Source organism: Phocoena sinus, chromosome 3 (genome assembly GCF_008692025.1).
Source record: "Phocoena sinus isolate mPhoSin1 chromosome 3, mPhoSin1.pri, whole genome shotgun sequence".
Lineage (NCBI taxonomy): Eukaryota > Metazoa > Chordata > Mammalia > Artiodactyla > Phocoenidae > Phocoena > Phocoena sinus.
Window position 1 is genome coordinate 14,528,043 of NC_045765.1, and position 21,850 is coordinate 14,549,892.

The window sequence follows — 21,850 nt, forward strand, 5'->3', positions numbered from 1 at the left end:
TAGTTTCTGTTGTATTTAAAAATATTTGATTTGTAAGCACTTACTTTCCTTAAAGCCAGTTAAATAGGGCCTATTTACAAATTAATTTTTACATGAAGTCAGACAGAACCAGCTTCATTTAAAAAGTTAGTCATGAATCAGGTATTTCAGTATAAAGCTTATTAGTTTATAATAACAGATGAAATAAGTTGTTTATTCACTTGAGTTTAAAAGGATTCTTTTTTCTTTTATTAAGTTCAACTTCTACTAATTTAGCCAAGGCCATAGTCTCAGGCAATGTGGGCTGTGTTTGCATTTCAAGAACATGACATAGAGTTATAACTGCAAGTTTTGTCCTAGGAATACTTTTATTTTTTTAGGGTCAGGATTTTGAAAAGATACTTTATCAAGCCAGCTTTCTCTAAACACACATGCAAAAAAACCCCCCACAAAAAACCAGTTTTGGAATGTCAGAAGAGTTTCATGTTGCCCGTTCTCCAGTGTCTAAAGAATACTATGGTCATCATTTTAAAAACATAATAATCTTTTTTTCCTTGGAAGCATAGCTGAAAATTTTCTAATTGTGTGAGATACACCCTAGGGGACTACAAGATGGAACAGAGCTCTGATTATCCATTATTGTTATTTATGGTCAATATTACCAGAAACAGACAGACCAGGACCAGATGAACCAATACTCAGCAGTCTCTCAGGGTCACAGTTCCCTAGGGAGAGAATGGAGGATTGTCTACCTACCACTGCAGATGGGGGTACCAGCAAGACTTGGTCCAACAAGGAGTTTTCCAGTTACCAATCAGGCAGCGTCAGATGGTGAGGGACTCCTTGACCCAGAAGGAAAAGTCCAATTAAAGTGACAGTCTGCTCAAAACCAGATGACCAAATTTTATACCTTTTCCCCCAAAAGGAAACCTCCAATCAAGGCAACCAGTAGGTAAGAATACCCTGGTGTCATCACATGTGACGTTCCACCACTTACCAGAGACATATCATAGACCAGACCAGGACCAGAGCCTTGTTTCTTTCACCCTGGAATTGAAAGCACTGTGGGCCAGTGATGCCTGGTCAGTGGCAGTGCTTGGGGCTGTCCCTGAGCCAAAGGTGCCCAGGCAGCTGCTGGACATGTTCTGAGAGCTTCCACTGTAACAGGGTGATAGAGTGGGTCTGTTTACCGAGGTTTGGGCAGAGACTGCAATGTCGATGACAGGTTAGAAAACACCCAGCTAAGAGAATGTGAACCTGGCTTTACCACCCTTGATTCCATCCCTGGGTCAGAAAACAATGACTGACAGGTGAGGAGAAAGGAAGGCAAGGATCACTTTTTAGTGAGCCCTTTGCAAGGGAATGTGCTTTCACTTTAAGCCAGCTATGGGTCTGGACTTGGTCTTCCTGGGTAAGATACCCTCATCCAAAAAAAGCTGGATTTCTTCACCATTTGTAAACCCTGAACAGGAAGTAAGAGGCCTGTGGGTCTGGGCTGTGCCTGTCCCTGAGATTCCAATGGGGATGTTAGTGTGAGCCACTCCCATCCCTACCGTGGTCCCTCCTATGTGAGGGACATTCACTACACCAGGGGTCATCAGTAGGATTGTAACTGTCTCACCCAAGTATGTCGTTCCTACCCTTTATATTTCCTCTCAGCCAGCTCCCATCCTTGTAATGGGGTCAAGTGTGATGAAGAAAGAGGAAGGAGCTGACTCTTTCCCTAACCCCACTACAGCTATCTCAGTTGAAGGAAGGACTGAGCCAGGGCAGGGGAGATTTCAACTTTATAAGAGTCTGGAGATCATTTATTAGACCAACTGGACTTTTGCTTACCTGAGTGGAACTAGGAGACAGGATATTTCCTGAGCTGTTCCTTCCCTCTGTCAACCAGGAAATGTGTGCTTTGCCTCTGTGCATTTTTCAGAGAGACCATATTGATATCCAGGGATGCCTGCCCCATCCTGAACATGTCATGCCCTGAGGAGACCAAGATATTAGAGGCCTATTCTCGTCAGTCACCACAGAACATTGCCCAATGTCAACTGAAAAGCTTAGTAAACATTTGCAGGGTAAAGGAAGGACCACACCCATTTTCCACTTCAGCTACTGCTTTTAGAGTTAAGGCACTTTCAGAGGGTTTTCTGGACAAACTCAGCCATTATAGGCAACCCATTTTCTGCCTGTCCTCCTTCCCTTTACTCCTGTTCCCTGCTTTGCTTACCTGCATCCCCAGTCCTAGCCTGGTCTCTGATGGAGGCCTGGCACTCAGCTTCTTTGTCCACACTCTAGCCTGCTCAGTGTCTGGTGGTGAAAGTCTTAACATGCAAGCATCACATGGGTTGAGGGTCTACCAGAGGTGGAGGAACATGAGAGGAGGTGGTATAACCAAAAGAGGCTGCTTCCTGGACCTTGTGAATTCCCTTAAGCCCAGTTCCAAACCATTTCAGGCATCTAATAGACAGATTAGCCTGAAAGGAGAGCCCAGACCTAGAAAAGGTTTCCAAAGGGTGACCCTAAAGTGCAATCAGCAACCTTTGTATATCTCTTGTAGACTTTGCCCAGATTCTACTTTGGTTCCTACTCTGTGCGGGGAGAAAGCATCTTTGCAGAGGCTCACAGACCTATGACAGAGTCAGTTAAGAGTTTCTCCTGCAGAGGCTGCAGCTGTCCAGGTGCCCAAAGAACAATGCCACTTGGCAGGTGACCAGTACTGACCATGACAGGTCTGTGTCACCTGTGGTCCTGAAGAAGATTCATGTGATCACAGGGCACTTAGGAGCAGAAGGTCAGACTGTGGGCTGTGAGATGTGTATTCAGGGCATCATGTCCCAGCCTGTGGGCAGTTCAGAGCAAAGATGGAGAAGGCATGAACTTGGTTTTCTTATTCCTTATTTTACTCCTGAGGTCTTTAATTAGCTGTTTGTCTGTGTTCATCTGCATGCAGAGCTCATCGTCAAGTTCATTGTGAGTTTCCATCTTTGCCTTGTAGTTCTTTCTACCTGGAACGCCAGTCTCTCTTGTCCCCACAGTGATTTCTCAGTCTCTCTTCCATCATAGCATTGATTGTCTCTATATGTCAGACAGAGTATTTCTCTGATGTACCCAAACGATGGAAGGAGGGAGAGATTCGTGACTGACTGCAGAGAAAAGAATATATGCAGCACCAATGTGGAAAGAACTGAGATATTTTTCTTTTTAGAATCCTCTAGTTACTTACATAACCTACACACTGAACAACTATCCCAAGAAACAGAACGTCTTCAGTAACTATACCTATCTACGTGGTCCTATTTACTCCATGCTCTGTCACCAGCCCTTGGGTAACAACTTCATGAAGTATGTGTTTATGATTGCTTTCTTTCATTTGTTGTTTTATCACTGACATATTCATGCCTTAACAATATTTTGTTGTGTTCTCCTGAAACTTTATTTAAACGGCATTATACTGGTTCTTAATTTAAAAACTTGGCAGTGGGCTTCCCTGGTGTCACAGCGGTTGAGAGTCCGCCTGCCGATGCAGGGGACACAGGCTCGTGCCCCGGTCCGGGAAGATCCCACGTGCCGCAGAGCGGCTAGGCCCGTGAGCCATGGGCGCTGAGCCTGTGCGTCTGGAGCCTGTGCTCCGCAGCGGGAGAAGCCACAACAGTGAGAGGCCCGCGTACTGCAAAAAAATAAAAATAAAAACTTGGCATTATGCTACTAATATTTATTTATCTATTATATCTATGACTCATTCTTTACGATGCTGTAGAGCTCAATTTATTTATCCCTTCTCTGTCATTGGCTATCCTCTCCTTTTTCACAGTTATGAAGACTGCTGTTAGGAACACACTTCTACATATCTTCTGGACATTTGTGCATAGTGACTCTCAGGTACCATCTTAGGAGTGGAAATGCTTGTTCTCAAGGTGCCTGAATGTACAGTTTTTTTTGTTCTGTGGGTCAGTTCATTCATCCCTGTGCCAGCACTCAAGTACAGCATTAAAGTATACTTTATTTTTACAATGTATAAAATATACATGAAAAATACCATATATGGTACTGCAAACCCTCCCATTTCTTCTTCTTCTAAAGAAAATTTGGTATTTTCTCCTTAATCTTCCATGTAAATTTAGGAGTCCAGGCTCCTCCCTCCTCTCTGTGCCCAGCTCCTTGTGGTTTTGCCTTGTGTCCCCAGAGCCCCTTCCGGTAGTTTGATTCGCTCATCAGATGTGACCCCATCACCTACCGGAGTGATCCACGCGCCAGGTTGACAATGTGGCAGTCACGTATAGGTTTCCTAACGATGAAAGAACAAAAAAGACAGAGAAAAGTTAGAGAAATGCTTCTCCCTCATTCACTGGAAGTTTTGAAAAGTTTCTCACAGCCTTCCTTCTTCCCTGTTGTCTGTGCTCCCCTGGGTGTCTTGGCTAGGTGACCTCCCAGGGGTCCTCGGAGACTGGCCTTTCCTGACCCCTAGTACCTCTCTGCCCTCTCCTTACTCACTGATCCTCTGGAAGTCACACTCTTGTATTTTCTTTACTGGAAAATGCGGTACTGTAGAGAAAGACATAAACACGATTTCCCTGGTTTCATTTTCATTTCTGGAAATGTTAGTTTCAACTATCAATCTTTTCCTCCTAGGGAGGGGCTCAAGTCAGAGGCTATTGTACTCCCTGCTGCCTCCCATCCTGGGTCTCATTTCCCAGGCAGGACCGAAGTTTGCCAGTCCTTGCTCTCTACTGTGTCTGCCTTTATCTGGGCGAGGACAGTTCTCTGGATTGTTCCTGTGCTGGGGGCTGCGGGGAGCACTTCAGCAGATTCTGCATTTTCTACTGTTTTAGTGGAAACATTCGGGTCGGAGCTCTGACCAGAAATGTCTTTTCTCTGTTGAACTGGTGAGTAAGCAAACTCTTTGCACTTGCAGGGATGGGATGCTTGTTTTTTGTTTGGAGACCTGAGGGGCAGGGCTGGCTGGTGGAGAGCTGTGGTTTGGTGCAGAAGGCCTGGTCATCTTTCTCAGGTGGTTAAGGGAGTGAGGGAGGGCCAAGAACTGCCCAGGGCTAGGGCAATAGTGGTGAGAATGGGAGGAGTGACTGGATTCTGGATATATTTGTTAGGTTGCAGGATTGGGGATGTGAAGTGTGAGAGAAAGAAGATTATGTGGACAGCCCCATGTGCAAATGAGGGGTGGCATTGATATTACCTGAAAGGGATAAGACAAGGGAAGAGAGGGATGGGGGCTTGAGACAGGTTTGGCCTTGTTCAGTTACTAAAGATCACCCTAGACATACAAGCGGGAGATGTTGTATAAACAATGGGGTATTTGGGTCTGAGGTCAGAGGAGAGGCCTGCGGTAGAGATATAAATTTGGGAGTTGCCAGCACATAGGTGGTGCTGGACAACATGGGACAGGTTAAGGAACTTAAAGGTGCAGCAGGGCTGGGACTGAGTCTGTCATACGGGAGGAAATAATTTTCCTCTACCCTTGTAGGTTCTTATGGCTGGTTTCAGAATTAAAATGACATGAGGCAGATTAATAGAAGAAAAACACAAATTTAACTTTGTATGTACAGGGGTTCCATACTGTGAGGCACACCTGCGTTCAGGCAATTAAGGCTTATATGCTATTCAGATTTCAGCAGCAGGGGTAGGAGTCTGGGACTTCGAAGAGGGAAGTCAATTTACAGGACGATGGAAAAATAAATGTTCGGTAAACAATTGTTTGCCATGCCTTGCAGAAACAATGGGAAACAGAGAAGACTTTGATCAAACAGGCCTTGCGAAGTTTCCCCAAGTCTACCACACTAGCTCATAGTCTTAGTAGAAATCTCTGGTGATAGCTCTTCTTCCTGAAATAAGCCCTTTATCTAAGTTCTTTTAGGCAGTTAAGGGGAAGGTAAAAGCTCTTCCTTAAAGATAATCATCCTAAAATAATCCTATGCCAACGAGATACATTTTGGGACAGGAAATTTCGCTCCCCTATGCTGTGGGCACCCCAATTTCAGATCACACTGTGTGGGGGACGTGCACACAAAGCAAGGAGTGGTCGGCCACACCCACTTCCTGCTTTAGTTTAACAAAATGGTGTTGGGGAGGAGAAATTTTTCCTCTACCCTTCTGGGTTTTTGTGGCTGGTCTAAGAATTAAATTGACATGAGACAGATTAACAGGAGAAAATAAACAAATTTAATTACTATACCTATGAAAGAGAGCTCCAGAAGATTATGGGGCGCAGCGGTAGTCAGGCAATCAAGGCTATGTATTCATTCTTTTTTTTTTTTTTTTTTTTTTTTTGTGGTACGTGGGCCTCTAACTGTTGTGGCCTCTCCCGTTGTGGAGCACAGGCTCCGGACACTTAGCAGCATGTGGGATCCTCCCGGACCGGGGCACGAACCCGCGTCCCCTGCATCGGCAGGCAGACTCTCAACCACTGCGCCACCAGGGAAGCCCTATGTATTCATTCTGAGCAAAGGAGCTGGGGCTAAGGGTGTAGGGCTTCAAAGGTGAGGAAGATAGGACACAGGGTAATGGGAAGAGGAAATGTTTGGTAAACAAGTATGTGACCCGCCATGTAGAGACAATGGGACACAGAGAGGAACGTGAGCGTATAAACCTTGGTCAATTTCCCGGTCTACATGCCAAGCTCATATTCTTTTTAGTTACCTCTGGTGACAGCTCCCTTCTTGGAACAAGCCCCCCCCCCCCCCCGATCTAAATGCTTTTAAGCAGTTAAGGGGAAGGTAAAAAGGAAAACTTCCTGAGTCTTCTGTTTCTTAAAAATAACCAACCTAAAATCATCCTCATATTAGAGAAGCATTTTGTGGTGGCAGTTTTATCCCCTACACTGGTCATTCATTTGATTTTTCTTTCACCTTTGAAACAAAATGTCTTCTCATTGCTCTAGTACCCTTCGTTTTTATGACTTAAAGGTCACATTTCAAATACATTCAAGATACCCTCTCTCCAGGCTGAGGTCCTCGATGCTACGTGTAACATCTGAATGGGACTCATTCCTTCTTTCTCCCTATTGGCTCATACATGGCAATAATTGCTGCTCCATTTCAAGGTGAACCACCACATAGATATTTCAACTCAGGTGGCCACAAACTAGTTAGACCACTGTCAAAGCTCTCACCTGAATAGCAGGTACAAAAGGGTTGGAGTGAGGGAATTTGTGAAGGGATATTTTGAGGGAGATGTTAGGGTGTGGGATCCCCAGGGCAAAGATGGAGGGTGATGCCTGCGCCTCACTTCAAACTCAGAATGAGGGTTTTAGCAGGAGCTTTGGGAGAACAGCTAGAGGACAGGGAACTGGGTCTTTCCCAAGCCCGAGATATCTAAACGTGAAAGTCAGGTTAGCAAGATGTGGCAGGCAAGCCCAAGAAGGAGCTGGGCGGAGAGTATGTTGGGGTGAAGGGGGTGATGTGTGGTCCATACATCTGATCCAGGCCACGTGCAGGAGAGAGCTTGTGTGGGGTCACCTCAGGGCATTTCTCAGAGGGCTACCTGCAGGAGGGACCAGTCTGGAGTTGATGAGAGAAGTGTGGGATGTGCACGCAAACCTAGGAGTCATCAGTGAGTATGTGATCTTGTATCGTTGGGGCTGGAGGAGATGTGGGGGAACTGAGTAGACGGAACAAGGAGGTTCCCTAAGGCTACACATCTCACCTCTCTTTAGGGTTCCCAAGGGGAGACAGTGTTTGTAAAGGTCTTCACCCCTGGACTGGGTGGTTTCACTTCTAGGGAAATGATAGGAGTGCCCGTTTTCAAATTATCTTGCCTTTTGTGACTCTAAAACCCACCTTAAAAATCTCTCTCCTCTTTCCCCTAGTTTACTTCTCTCCCCATCACAGACTACCGCAGTCTTTTCAATTTAATATGTGTCAGGATATTCATCTTGAACATATTTATTAATGTATATTAATGTATATATATACCCATGAAAGCTATATAGTAATGCTTTATGTTTATCCCTTTAATTGTCCACAAAAAGTATTGAGCTTAAAGTCTGTTTTATAATAAAAATACCTATTTGGTCTTTGTCCACAATTCCTGGAAGGAGCTCCTAAAAATGTTGAAATTTCCTCAGTGATAGGAATGTCTTTTGTAAGATAATGAGATTATTGGGGCAGGGAGCCTACAGAGCATCAGGATGGGGGCTGGGGGCCAGAAAGATCGAGCCAGAATTAAAGGGTTGGCAGTTTCAGTTCTCTAAACTTCAGGGAGTGGAGGAGGGCTGGAGATTGAGTTCAATCATCAGTGGTCAATGACTTATTCAACCGTGCCTATGTAACAAAACATTAAAACCCCTAACAAGGTCAGTTTCTTACTTCCTAAACTCAATATTATTTGGGGCATCTCTCTATGTTGATGTGCATAGATCTACTTTATATTTTCTGACACAGCAGTCAGTCAAATGTATATCCTATTATTTATTAATTATAAAAAGGACCCAGTATTACGTAGGGTACAGACAACGCTGTTGTAAAAGAGGGACTCAAACATGGAGACAGAGAACCAGGGAAGCCTTACACTCCCTCTGAGGGCAGTGCAGAGGGGAGCAGACTGCACAGCCGGGTGCTGGTTTCGTCTTGGTCCGGTAGAGCTCAGGCCCTTCCCATCTTCACAATCCACCATCTCCATGCCCTTGTCCCCATCTGTGTGTTTGTCTCTAGGGGAGCAATCTAATCTTCTCTGATGATCACATCAAGCTTGGCCCACATTTCACTTGGTTCTCTCACTCTTCTGTCTCTCCTCTGGAAAGCAATCTCTATGAAATCAATGATTTCCATTCCTGAAGCTCCAGGGCTGGGACAGTGCCTGGCACAGAGCAGACACTCAATAAGAATTTGATTAGAGAATAAAGGAAAGAATAAAGAATGATTGTGCTTAGAGAATAAAGGGAGGATTTGCTTCTAGAATAAAGAGGTAAAGGAAGGAATTATTGGACAGTTCACATGCTGTTTTCATTTCCCCTCTGATTGCTTTGGGCTTATTGAGATCCCTTTTGTAAGGAAGTGATAGTTTCTGAAGATATGAACTCAATATTACTGGTACTATATTTTCACAAGTCCCAAAGCCTTCACATCAGAGGGGAGGCTAGGCTAGGTTTTAGGCAGTGGAGTAAGATGGGATACAATTATCCTTAAGCACAGTTACTCTCTGCTTAAACAACTAAGTTGAGGCCACACAGAGTCTCAAGTTAATACCTGTGGTTTGCGGTCAGTTTGAATGTGAGCCATGGACACAGGACTTTTCTGTAAGCTCAGAGCCGTTCACAGCACTAATGTCACCTTTGCCACCACTTAAGAGCTAAGCATCCATTCAATTTCTCTTGAAATGGTAGGAATGGTCACCATCTAAGAGTTTGGTTATAAAATAGCATGGGGATACATCAATTTAAAGTAAAGTTTACAACAAGCAGACAGAAAGTGACATGTGGAGAAATCCCTAATTTCACAGGACTGCTCCATGATTGCTTCTAGGTGAAGGTTTGGGCAATTGTCTACTCTTTCCCAACTGCTCCTAATGCTGGCTTTACATTCTCCCTCAGCCACCAGTCTTATGAATGAGTCCAGGAGTAAAAGATGCATTTTGCGTAGGAACCAGATATACTCAACACACATGCACAGACACAGGCACATACCTGAGAAAGAGATTTTACCACAGAATTTGCCATCTCTTCACTTTATTCAATTCCAGTGGGTAACTTAAAAAGTAAAAAACAACTCTTGTTGTAACCCACAAAATAGATTTCACAACTTCAGACAAGCAGAATGAAAACCACTCATTAGTGGATTTCCCGTGCTGGTTTCTATATAGCTCCCAACATGCCCAATTATCCCAAGTCCCAACCAAAGGGACCCATGGAGAAGTGTGGCCCACCTTGCACCAGATGTGGAATCTGAGGTATCGAGGACTTCTGTGAGCCCAGAATCCAATGTACATCAAGCCCCAAGTTTGTTCCCCATTTGGTCATTATCATGAAAGGCTGACAGAAAATCAACATGCTCGTTTATTCCAGGAAAGTATGATAAGCCTCAACATCATCAAAGGGCCTGGTACTGAACAGGACACATCTGGGGAGACGGTGTTTGAAAAGCTCTCAACTCACTAACATCATCTGTAAAGGGAAGAGTTGGAACCCTGCAATAGAGATAGTTTCTCCAACGCTAATACACAATTAAACTGAGGGGGACTGAAACGTCCCATTAGACGTCTCATCCTTGAAAGCCCACCTAAGGTCCCTATTCCATGGGAGGCCCACCCTGGGGAACTAGTGGACTCACAATTCCAGATGCCCCAGAAATGGCCAGTGGCTCCCTCTCCAGCTTAGACGCTAAGAGCGTATGAGTGGCACGTCCTGCCCTCCTTCTACACATGTGGTCTCCATCAGAAGACCCCGAATGCCAGGAACGTGGAGATGAGAGGCACACTGCCTCCACACTGGAGGGCTGGATGGGTTTCAAGCTCAGGTTGCTCCAGAAGGAAGAAATGGAACTGTGGAGGGTTGGGGTTGTCCTAGGGAGAGCTGAGGGAAAGGAGGGAAGAGGAGCTGGCAAGGACAGTTGGTTGTCCTGCAGCTTTCTCCTTCAGCGGCCCCTCGGGGACACTGGAGCTCTCCGCTGGGTTGTTTCTAGATCCAACTGCTGGCAGGGCCCCAGCTCCAGGGGGACTCAGGCAGCGGAAGTTTCAGTTCTATTCCTGGAAATGACTCCAGGTGTCCAGGAAAGGAGCACCAGCTTCCTTTCTGCATTCCGTAGTGGAGGGGGCACTGGCCTGAGCCAGACTCTAAGGCGTCAGTGTCAAGTCAGTGCACAGAGGCCAAGCACAGAGTTGGGGTGTCCTGGGTCCAGCCCTGCTGCTTCCCTCCAGAGCCATGTCCTCGGATTTGGTCCTCAGCTCAGTCCTATGTCCACATTCAGCTTCACCGTCACTCAGACCCTGCCCCTTCCTGAGGCTCAAGACACTGTCTGCAGAGATGCTCCCTGGTGTTGCCCATCTCACTCAGCACTTGGGCTCACTTGCTATCACCAGCTTTGCTCAGAGTGCATATTCTCCATCCACCACTGCCGACTCCAAGCTCTGACCCCTACCTGCTGTCAATGTACCTGCAATGCTCACCACTGGCCAGGTGACCCTGGGCACCTGCCTAACATCCTAGTGATTGTCATGTGCTCGCTCTCAGATCAGAAGGAAAAGCTCCCCAAGTCTTCTGTGGGCAGGAGAGAGGCCCCAGACAGAGGACTGTGTGAGTGTAACAGAGTTAGAAATTTTTCAAGGCTTACAATGCTTCCAAGGTTTGGGCAGAGGTTGCAAACGTCAATAATAAGATAGGAAATTCTTATGCATCTAAGAGATTGTGAATTGAGTTTAGCCACCATTGATTCCTTCCCTGGGTCAGAAAAAGTTAGTTGAAAGGTTGAGGAAAGGGAGAGGCAAAGATCACTTTAGTGAACTTGTTGCAAGGGGTGTGGCCAACAGTGAGGGCTGGATGTTCTTTTCTCGGTAAGATGATATCAGGAGGTAAGAGGCTGGGGCTACCCACCTTGCCCAACTCTAGGGAGGAGGTAGCAGGCCTGCAGGTCTGGGCTGTGCCTGTCCCTGAGATCCCAATGGGGATGTCAGTGTGAGCCACCCATGGCCCCACCTACGTGAGGGACAGTCACCACACTAGGGGCTTCAGCGGGATTGCACCTGTCCCACCTGAGTGTGTCTTTCCTACCCTTTATTGTTCCCATCCTTGTAACAGGGTCAGTAGGAGGAAGAAAGAGGGAGAAGCTGACTCTTTTCCTGTCCCTGCTGCAGCTGTCTCACTTGGTGGAGGGACTGAGCCAGGGCAGGGGAGATTTCAACTCTGTAAGGGTCTGCAGATAGTTTATGAGACCAATTGGACTTTTGCTTACCTGAGTGGGACCAGGAGACAGGATATTTCCTGAGACATTCCTCCCCTCCTCCAACCAGGAAATGTGTGCTCTGCCTCTGTACATTTCAGAGACCTTATTGATGTCCAGGAATAACTTCCCTGTCCTGAAGGTGTGATGCCCTAAGGAGACTGAGATGTTAGAGGCCTAGTCTTGTCAGTCATCCACAGAGCAGGGCCGAATTGCAACTGAAAAGCTCAGTAAATATTTGCAAGGTAATGGAAGGACCACACCCATTTTCAACTTCAGCAACACTTTTATAGTTAAGCCACTTGCAGAGGATTTTTCTGGAGGAACTCAACCTGAACCCTGCTGGCCCACACGCCAGCCTGAGGGCTTTAGGCAAAGCATTTAAGGCCTGTCCTCCTTCCCTTTTCTCCTGTTCCCTGTTTTGCTTTGCTAGTATTCCCAGGCCTAGTCTGGTCTCAGATACAGGCCTGACACAGCCTCTTGTTCAGCTCTCCAGCCTGCCCAGTTCCTGGTGGTGAAGTGATGACCATGCAAACATCACATGGGTTGAGGGCCTGCCAGAAGATGGAGAAACATGAGAGGAGGTGGCTCAACCATAAAAGAGGCTGAATTTGGCTGTCTGCCTGGACCTTGTGAATTCCTTTGAGCCCAGGTTCAAACGATTTCAGGCATCTAATAGACAGATTAGCCTGAAAGCAGAACCCAAACCTAGGAAAGGTTTTCAAAGTGTGGACCTAAAGTGCAATCAGCAACCTTTATATGTCTCTTGTGGACCCTGCCCAGATCCTACTTTGGGTTCCTACTCCGTGCAGGGAGAAGGCACCTTGCCAGAGACTCACAGACCTCTGATGGGACCTGTTAGGAGTTTCTCCTGCTAAGGCAGAAGCCGTGCTTGAGTCCAAGAAACAATTCCATTTGGTAGGTACACAGTAGTGACCATGACATGCTGTGTCACCTCTTGTCTTGAGGAAGGTTCATGTGATCTCAGTGGACTTAGGGCTAAAAAGTCTGACTATGGACCATGAGGTGTACATTGAGGGGCATCACTGAGCAATGGCGGCTCCAGGCCAGAGCCTATGAAATGGGGCACCAGACTCAGAGTGACACTCACAATGAGGACCAGCCCAGCCCTGGGGAACTCTGAGTGGTGTTTTTAATTAATACTGAGGTCTTTTATTTTATTTTATTTATTTTTTGGCTACGTTGGGTCTTAGTTGTGGCACATGGTATCTTTGCTGAGGCATGCGAGATCTTTAACTGTGGTGCACAGTCTCTTCGTTGTGGCGCGCGAACTTCTCTCTAGTTGTGGCGCGCAGGTTTTCTCTTTTCTATTTGTGGCGCACAGGCTCCAGGGTGCGTGGGCTCTGTAGTTGTGGCATGGGGGTTCCAGAGCACATGGGCTCCGTAGTTTGTGTCATGCAGGCTCTTTAGTTGGGGTGCGCGAGCTCAGTAGTTGTGGCATGCAGGCTTAGTTGCCCCTTGGCATGTGGTATCTTAGTTTCCTGACCAGGGATCGAACCTGTGTCGCCTGCATTGGAAGGTGGATTCTTTACCATTGGACCACCAGGGAAGTCCCAAAACTGAAGTTTGTTTTCGTTTTTTTTTCTTCTTTTTTTTTTAAATTTATTTTTGCTGTGTTGGGTCTTCGTTTCTGTGCGAGGGCTTTCTCTAGTTGTGGCAAGCGGGGGCCACTCTTCATCGCAGTGCGCGGGCCTCTCACTATCGCGGCCTCTCTTGTTGCGGAGCACAGGCTCCAGATGCGCTGGCTCAGTAGTTGTGGCTCACGGGCCTAGTTGCTCCATGGCATGTGGGATCCTTCCAGACCAGGGCTTGAACCTGTGTCCCCTGCATTAGCAAGCAGATTCTCAACCACTGCGCCACCAGGGAAACCCCTAAAGCTGAAGTTTTTAATTGGGTGTCTGTATGTGTTCATCTACATCTACAGCTAGCTGTCAAATTCATTTGTGATCTTTCACCTTTGCCTTGCAGTTCTTTCTGCCTGGAATGACAACCTCTCTTGTCCCCACCTCCTCCCTCGATGATTTCTCTATCTTTCTTCCATCATAGCATTGATTGTCTCTATGTGTCAGACAGAGTATTTCTCTGATGCTCCCAAACTATGGAAGTAGGGAGAGATTCATGACTGACTGCAGAGAAAAGAATATATGCAGCACCAATTTGAAAGAACTGAGATATTTTTCTTTTTTAAATCCTTTGTTTACTGATATAATATGATGATCACCTACACACTGAACAAACATCCCAAGAAATAGAACATCTTCAATAACTATACTTACCTATGTGCTCCTATTTACTCCATACTCTGTCACCAGCCCTTGTTCAGCAACTTCATGAAGTACGTATTTACGATTCCTTTCTGTCATTTGTTGTGTTATCACTTACATACGCATGCCTAAGCCATATTTTTTTGTGTTTTCTTGAAGATTTATTTAAAGAGTATTCTTTTTTCCTACTATTTTTTTCTACCATTTCTACTAAAGTCTATTTATTTTAAACTCAGTGTTGTGCTACTAAGATTTATTTACCTATGGATAACAATGGATCAGTGTTGTAGAGCTCCATTTATTTATCCATTCTCTGTCAATGGCTATCCTCTCCTTTCTCACAATAACGAAGACTGCTGTTAGGAACACATTTTACATGTCCCCTGTACATTTTTGCACAGTGACTCCTAGGTACCATGTTAGGAGTGGAAATGCTGGGTCCAAGGTGCATGAATGTACAATTTAATAAAATGAATCCATATTTTTTTCATAGTGATTGTATTGATTTTACATTCCCAGCGGCTATATTTCAGAGATTCTACTGATTCACATTCTCCCTGGTACTCAATATCGTCCAACTTAAAAATTTTTCCAATTGAATTGACGTACAATGTCATCTCACTGTGCACAGTTTTGCATTTGCCTCATTACTAAGGAGGATGCTAAACTTTCTGTGTGCTTATTGACCACACCTGTTTTTTGTTTCCTGAGAAAGATCTGTTCATTTCCCCCCATGCCCTGCACTTCCATACTGGTTTGTTTAGCTTCTTAGTGATCTCTGGCATTTTAAAAATACCTTCTTAGTATTGATTTTTAGTTTACGACATTTGTGCCCATATCTTCTCCACATGTCTGGAGAATGTTTACCGCCCTGAAGCATTTATTTTCATAAACAGAAACTTTTCATTTTAATGTACTCTAAGGCACCCCATTTGTCAATCTTATTTATACAGTTATCTTCTGGGTATCTTGTTTAAAAAATTTTTCTGTACCCTAAGATCTGCTATATTTTCTAATAGAGTTTTCTATTTGAAGTTTAGATCTTTACTCTTCCTCTAGAGTTGATTATCAAAAGTGACATAGGTAGGGAATCAGTAACATTCTCCAAATGGAAAACCAGTTTGTACAGCTCCATTTACTTGATAGAGCCTTCTTTACTCACTGACATTCCATGTACTGGGTTGGCCAAAAAGTGCCTTCAGTTTTTAAGTAAAAATAAAAGACACGCTTTTCATTTTCACCAAGAACTTTATTGAACAACACAGTCACCCTTTTGTTCCGCTACCTTCTGCCATTTTTCAGGCAACTTCATAATTCCATCTGCCCAAAAGTTTGTCATCTTTTTGAGCAAAGAACCGCTCCAGGTGTCTTTTACAGTCTTTCAGGGAATTGAAAGTTTTTCCATTAAAAGAATTTTGTAAAGACCTAAATAATGGAAACCTGAAGGTGCAACGTCTGGTGAATACGGCAGATGAATCAGAACTCCCCAGCTGAGCTGTAAAAGTTTTTGCCTGGTCATCAAAGAAACATGTGGTCTTGCATTATCCTGATGGAAGAGTATGCGTTTTCTGTTGACTGATCCCGGACGCTTTCGTCGAGTGCTGCTTTCAGTTGGTCTAATTAGGAGCAGTACTTGTTGGAATTAATCGTTTGGTTTTCCAAAAGGAGCTCATAATAGAAGACTCCCTTCCAATCCCACCATATACACAACATCACCTTCTTTGGATGAAGACCAGCCTTTGGTGCAGTTGGTTGTGGTTCATTTCACTTGCCCCACGATCTCTTCCATTCCACATTATTGTACAGTATCCACTTTTCATCGCCCATCACAATTTATTTATTTATTTATTTTTCATCACAATTTATTTTTAAAAAGATACGTTTAAGTAGAGAATTACATGTGGAAATATGGTCAAGAAGGTTTATTTTAGCGTAAGTTATGTTAGGATCCTAAACATCAAAGTGCTTAATATAACCAAGCTGGTGCAAATGATTTTCAACACTTGATTTGGATATTTTGAGTATGTCGGCTGTCTCCCACATGGTATAACATTGGTTGTTCTCACTTAATGTCTCGATTTGATCGCTATCAACTTCAACTGGTCTATCCAACCGTGGAGCATTGTCCAGCGAGGAATCTCCAGCACGAAACTTCGCAAACCACTTTTGACATGTTCAATCAGTCACAGCACCTTCTCCATACACAGCACAAATCTTTTTTGTTGTTGTTGTTGCGTTTCAGTTTCATTTTTACCCTTCTTGAAATAATAAAGGATAATATGCCAAAAATGTTGCTTTTTTCTTCCATCTTCAATATTAAAATCGCTACACAAAAATTCATCAATTTTGATGTCATTTTTTATTTTTATTTATTTTTTTGCGTTACGCGGGCCTCTCACTGCTGTGGCCTCTCCCGTTGAGGAGCACAGGCTCCAGACGCGCAGGCTCAGCGGCCATGGCTCACGGGCCCAGCCTTTCTGCGGCATGTGGGATCTTCCCGGACGGGGGAACGAACCTGCGTCCCCTGCATCGGCAGGCGGACTCTCAACCACTGCGCCACCAGGGAAGCCCTGATGTCATTTTTTAAATGCACACTGATATGACAGCTGTCACATACACTGTAGGAAAATTTTTTCAAATGAAGTGAAAGACAACTAAGTGCTACTAGAACCATTTTATGGAAAAAAACCGAACGAACATTTTGGCCAACCCATATGTCTCCCTTTCAACATAATTCCGCACACGCCTGAGTCCAAGACAGGGATTTTGGTATTGTGTTCTGTGGGTCAGTTGCTTTATCCCTATGCCAGCCAGCACCCAAGTACAGCATTAAATATACTTTGTTTATTTTTATAATGTATAAAATATACATGAGAATATACCATACAGGGTATGGTAGGTCCTCCCATCTCCTCCTTGAAATGTGGGTTCTCAAATATCAGTCAGATTTTCCAGAGGGAGAGGCTCGGGTTAGAAGGTATTGTACTTCCTGACGCCTCCCCCTTCGGGGCCTCATTACTCAGGCAGCAGAGAGGCTTGCTAACGCTTGTTCTCCACAGTGAGCACAGGAGCACACGGTGTCTGAACTTCCTGGTGAGAACAGTTCTGGGGAATGGCCCTGCGCAGTCTCAGCATTTTCTGCTGTTCTAGTGGAATCATTTGGATCTGATCTCTGTCATAGGAAGTCTGTTTTCTCTCTGGAAAACATGCTCTATACCTGCAGTGGCCAAGGCCAGCTTTGTGCTTGGAGGGCTGAGGACAGGGCTGGCTGGTGGAGAGCTGGAATTCCATCCAGCAGTTCAGGCCAACCTCTTTGAAGAACAGACAACCCCTGTGTCTGAAGATGCCTTTCCTTTCTTTCTTTTTTCTTTCTTTCTTCCTTCCTTCCTTCCTTCCTTCCTTCCTTCCTTCCTTCCTTCCTTCCTTCCTTCCTTCCTTCCTTCCTTCCTTCCTTCTTTCTTTCTTTCTTTCTTTCTTTCTTTCTTTCTTTCCTTCTTTCTTTCTTTCTTTCTTTCTTTCTTTCTTTCTTTCTTTCTTTCTTTCTTTCTTTCTTTCCTCTGAGAAAGTTGTAAGAAAATTTGGGGCAACAGAATGTTTACTGGTTTCTCCAGTAGTAAACTATGTAATGTTTAATGCACACTCAGGGTTTTCTGATTCTAGCCTTTCATTACCATAGAGATATTTAAATCTCTTTGAGTTTTGGTAATTAATAGCAATGCAAAATAATTAGTTTCTTCGCCATTTCCTTACTCTGTGCAGGCTATAACCAAATACCACAGACTGGGTACATTATGAAGAAAAATCTATTTCTCATACTTCTGGAGGATGAAAGACCAAGATCAAGGCACATGTAGATTAGGTGTCTGATGAGAACACACTTCCTAGATGAATGTCTTTTCTGTTTAAGCTCATATGTCAGAAGGGTTAAACTAGCTCTTTGGGGTCTCTTTTATGAGGGCACTAATCCATTCATGATGGCTCTGCCCTCATGACCTAGGCACATTCGAAGGGTCCATTTACTAATAAAATCACTTTGAGCATTACATTTTATCTATGGATTTATGGGGACACATTTAGTCCATACCCATATAGAAATACAATCTGTCTGTTGAGGTTCAATAATCTTCCCAACTTCTTCTTAGAAGACAGCACCCTTGTCTCACTTTGACATTCATTTCAATATTCCTGAGCTATAAATGTGTCTCTTCTTTGGTATTCTCCTTTCAACTAGCATTAACATCTGCTTATTTCCTTCATTAGTGATCAGTTAAATAAAATTCTTAACATGTATTCATTTAATATTTTTTGATAGTCATGATTTTACTTTTTTAAAAAAATTGTCTTTGCACAATATGTGGGATGGGGGTGGAGGGCGTTCAGCACACCCCTGCGGGACTCTCACTGCCGTTGCCTCTCCCATTGCAGAGCACAGGCTCCGGACACGCAGGCTCAGCAGGCATGGCTCACGGGCCCAGCTGCTCCACGGCATGTAGGACCTTCCCGGACCGGGGCACGAACCCGTGTCCCCTGCATCGGCAGGCGGACTCTCAACCACTGCGCCACCAGGGAAGCCCTAAATATTTTTTAAATCACAGTTTCTTGGTATAACTTTCCTCACTCATAGTGAATGATAGGAGGTATCATCAATATCATATTAATAATTTCTTTAAATTGCCTTGGTTTAATCAGATGCCCATGTTTCAAAACTGTGCTGAATTGGATAGGGAAAATTAGAGCTCTTATTTACTTCTTCTGCAACTTCCTGTCACATGTTTTAACTTCCACCCAAACTGGTCCATAAAGTGAGGTAAATAGACATTAAGCTGCCATGGGGTAACTATTACCACAATGACTATGTTCTTGGTTGTCCACATTATGGAACATACATCCTGGCAGGCAGGTCACCTGGTGGGCTTGTCTCTGTCTCCTGCCTCTCCCACAAGGCAAGTCCTGTCCTGATTTGCTGCAGGTTATTGGAAGTGAGGGTCTTTCTGGAAGTCGTCTGTGCTCACTAATATGTTGGCCTAAGTGATTCTTCCTGCAGAATGGAAAGGTGCTGGGCTCTGTATTCAGGTTTCAGGAAAATGCAGACAGTCTATATTAGTTTCCCATTGCTCTGTAACAAATTACTACAAACTTAGTGGCTTAAGACAATATACATTCATTCTTTTATAGTTTTGGAGGTGAGCAGTCAAAATGAATCTTAAGGGGCTACAATTAAAGTGTCAGTGGGACCAGTTCCTTCTGGAGGCTCCAGGAGGTACTCCATTTTCTTGTCTTTTCCAGGCTCGAGACACTGCCTGGCATTCATTGGCTCATTGCCCTCCCTCCATCTTCACTACAACCTTTGTTCCTATTATCTCATCTTCTTTTCTGCATTTGGCCATGCCTCACTCTTATAGGGATGCCTGTGATTATATTTAACCCATGTGGACAAACCAAGATAATCTTTCCATCTGAAGATCATTAACTTAATCACATCTGCAAAGTGCTTCTCGCTATGTAAGTAACATATTCACAGGTTCTGGGAATGTGGACATCTTAGGGGCCATTTTTCTATCTCTACATTGTCCTGACTCCTGGGACATATAAATCATCAGCTTAGAAAACAGGTAGTCTTTTCTGTAGCAATGGAAACAAAAGTCATCCGGAAAAATAAATGAACTGTAGTAACATGAGTAAGTGTGAGAGATGGGACTGATCTGTTGAGACCACTGTGTTTCCTCAGCTGAACCTGCCTGTTCTGCTGCTTCATTCACCTTACCTCCTTATTCCCTTCCTTTTCCACAGATCATCCAGGGTTAACTGGCATGGATTGGTTCACCTCCTATTTCCTGTCAGGAAAGAATTTTGAGCAATTGGCCCAAAAATGTGTCCCTCACTACTCCACATTGATCAGCAAGGCAGTGGGGATCCTCTCTCAGGAAAGTGTTGAACGTATTCAAAGAGTCTTTCAGGAGGGGAAGCTAAAAGAGGTGGTTGAAGAGATTCAGGAAGCACTTCAGAAACCTGAGAACGCTCCCTTGGATGTGGCTGTGATTGGGCAATCTGGTTCTGGGAAGTCCAGTTTCATCAATGCCCTGCTAGGTCTTGGTCATGAAGAGGAGGGGTCTGCTCACGTTGGAGTTCTGCCAACCACCATGAAGAAAACCCCCTATCAACATCCGAAATATCCCAGTGTGACCTCCTGGGACCTGCCTGGAACTGGGACTCCCAATTCCCTTCCAGATCCTTATCTAGAAATTGTGGGAGATGATGACTATGACTTTTTCATCATTATTTCTTCTTCACGGTTCAGCTCAAATGATGCTCTCCTGGCCCAGAAAATCAAGGAGAAGGGGAAGAATTTCTACTTTGTTAGAACAATGGTGGATGCTGAATTACACAGTGAAGAGAAAAGCAAACCCATATCCTTCAAAAAGGAGAGAGTCCTTCAGCAGATCCGAGATGACTACCTGGCTATTCTCAGCAACATCGGAGTATCTAATCCATGTGTCTTCCTGGTCTCCAACTTTCACCCGGATAAGTTTGATTTCCCAAGACTGCAGGAGACATTGTTGCAGGATCTCCCTGCTCATAAGCGCTACACCTTTGTGCTCCAGTTGTCCAATTTGTCTGATGCTTTCATTGAGGTGAAGAGAGTTATCCTCAAAGAGAAGATCTGGCTGAATGCCCTGAAATCAGCCGCTTTGGCCATCATCCCTTTCATGGCCTTCTTCAGTGGCTTTGATTTGCCTAAACAGGAGAAGTGCTTGAACCTTTATCGAAGCTATTTTGGTTTGGATGAGCAGTCAGTCAAAGAGATCGCCCAGAAACTGGGCTCATCTGTGCAAGAGATCAAGAGCTCCACAAAGTCCTTGGATTTCTGGTTATTTGTGAAGAATGACAGTATAGCAGCAAAGGCCATGAAATGTGCTGAATCCTTTTGCTCAGTGAACGGAGGACTCCGATCTTCTATCTTTCAATTTTTGAAAGTATATTTTTTACGTTTGAAATTCATCAATACGGTGGCTGATGATGTTAAAATGCTGTTGCATAAGACTTTAGAGAGCTGAAGTCTAAGAGAATGAGGCAGAGATGGGTAGAGTTGCCTAACCGAATAACAAAAGGGCCTCAGGTCTTGTGTTCTCTGGGTGGGAGCAGGATCCTCTTCTACTCACCACCAAGGCCAACACTACCCTAAAGTAAAAAGATTGTCTCGCTGTTGGAAAAAACCATTGCTCCACATTGATGCTATACTGCTAAGTAAAGGGGATTTGACCATAACCTCTTTTCTGTACTCTCTAAGCTATTTTGCTCTAATCATGACAGATATGCACCATATAACTTTCATTAATCTCCTGGTATTATAAGGTATTTTTCATTTGCAAGTTTTACTCTGATAATAAACATTTGGTAATAATTAAGATAACTGTTATCTATTGGCTTTTTATGAATTATTATCCCCAGTCATCATTTAAATACCATCCTCACCAAAATAAGGGAAAATACACAACTATGGGAATATGGCCAAGTGAACAGTTGATGATGTGTGTGGGGAACCACAGCAGGTAGAAGAAGACAGGATTAGAGAAATGGTTTAGAATGTAATATTTGTATATTTTTGATATTAACCCCTTATCATATATATAATTTGCAAATAACTTCTCCCATTCAGTAGACTGACTTTTTTGTTGATATTTCCTTCACTGTACAAAGCTTTTTAGT

At 44.2% G+C, this 21,850-nt stretch overlaps 1 protein-coding gene across 2 annotated transcripts; it reads left to right on the forward strand.

The window, feature by feature from the left end:
- The first annotated feature begins 4,618 nt into the window (after positions 1 to 4,618).
- LOC116751774 (T-cell-specific guanine nucleotide triphosphate-binding protein 2-like) lies at positions 4,619 to 21,627 on the forward strand. Of its 2 annotated transcripts, none has more exons than XM_032628093.1 (2): positions 4,619 to 4,859; positions 19,934 to 21,619. In XM_032628093.1, exon 2 carries the CDS (start codon positions 19,954 to 19,956, stop codon positions 21,196 to 21,198), a length of 1,245 nt encoding a protein of 414 aa, XP_032483984.1. In that variant the 5' UTR covers positions 4,619 to 4,859; positions 19,934 to 19,953; the 3' UTR covers positions 21,199 to 21,619. The 2 variants fall into 2 exon arrangements, with proteins under 2 accessions (XP_032483984.1, XP_032483985.1); XM_032628094.1 differs by lacking the exon at positions 4,619 to 4,859 and adding an exon at positions 18,797 to 19,645 and having other exon boundaries at positions 19,934 to 21,627.
- The last annotated feature ends 223 nt before the right edge of the window (positions 21,628 to 21,850 follow it).

Coding starts and splice junctions, on each gene's coding strand:
- LOC116751774 (XM_032628093.1), top strand. CDS start 19,954: ATGGATTGGTTCACCTCCTATTTCCTGTCAGGAAAGAATTTTGAGCAA.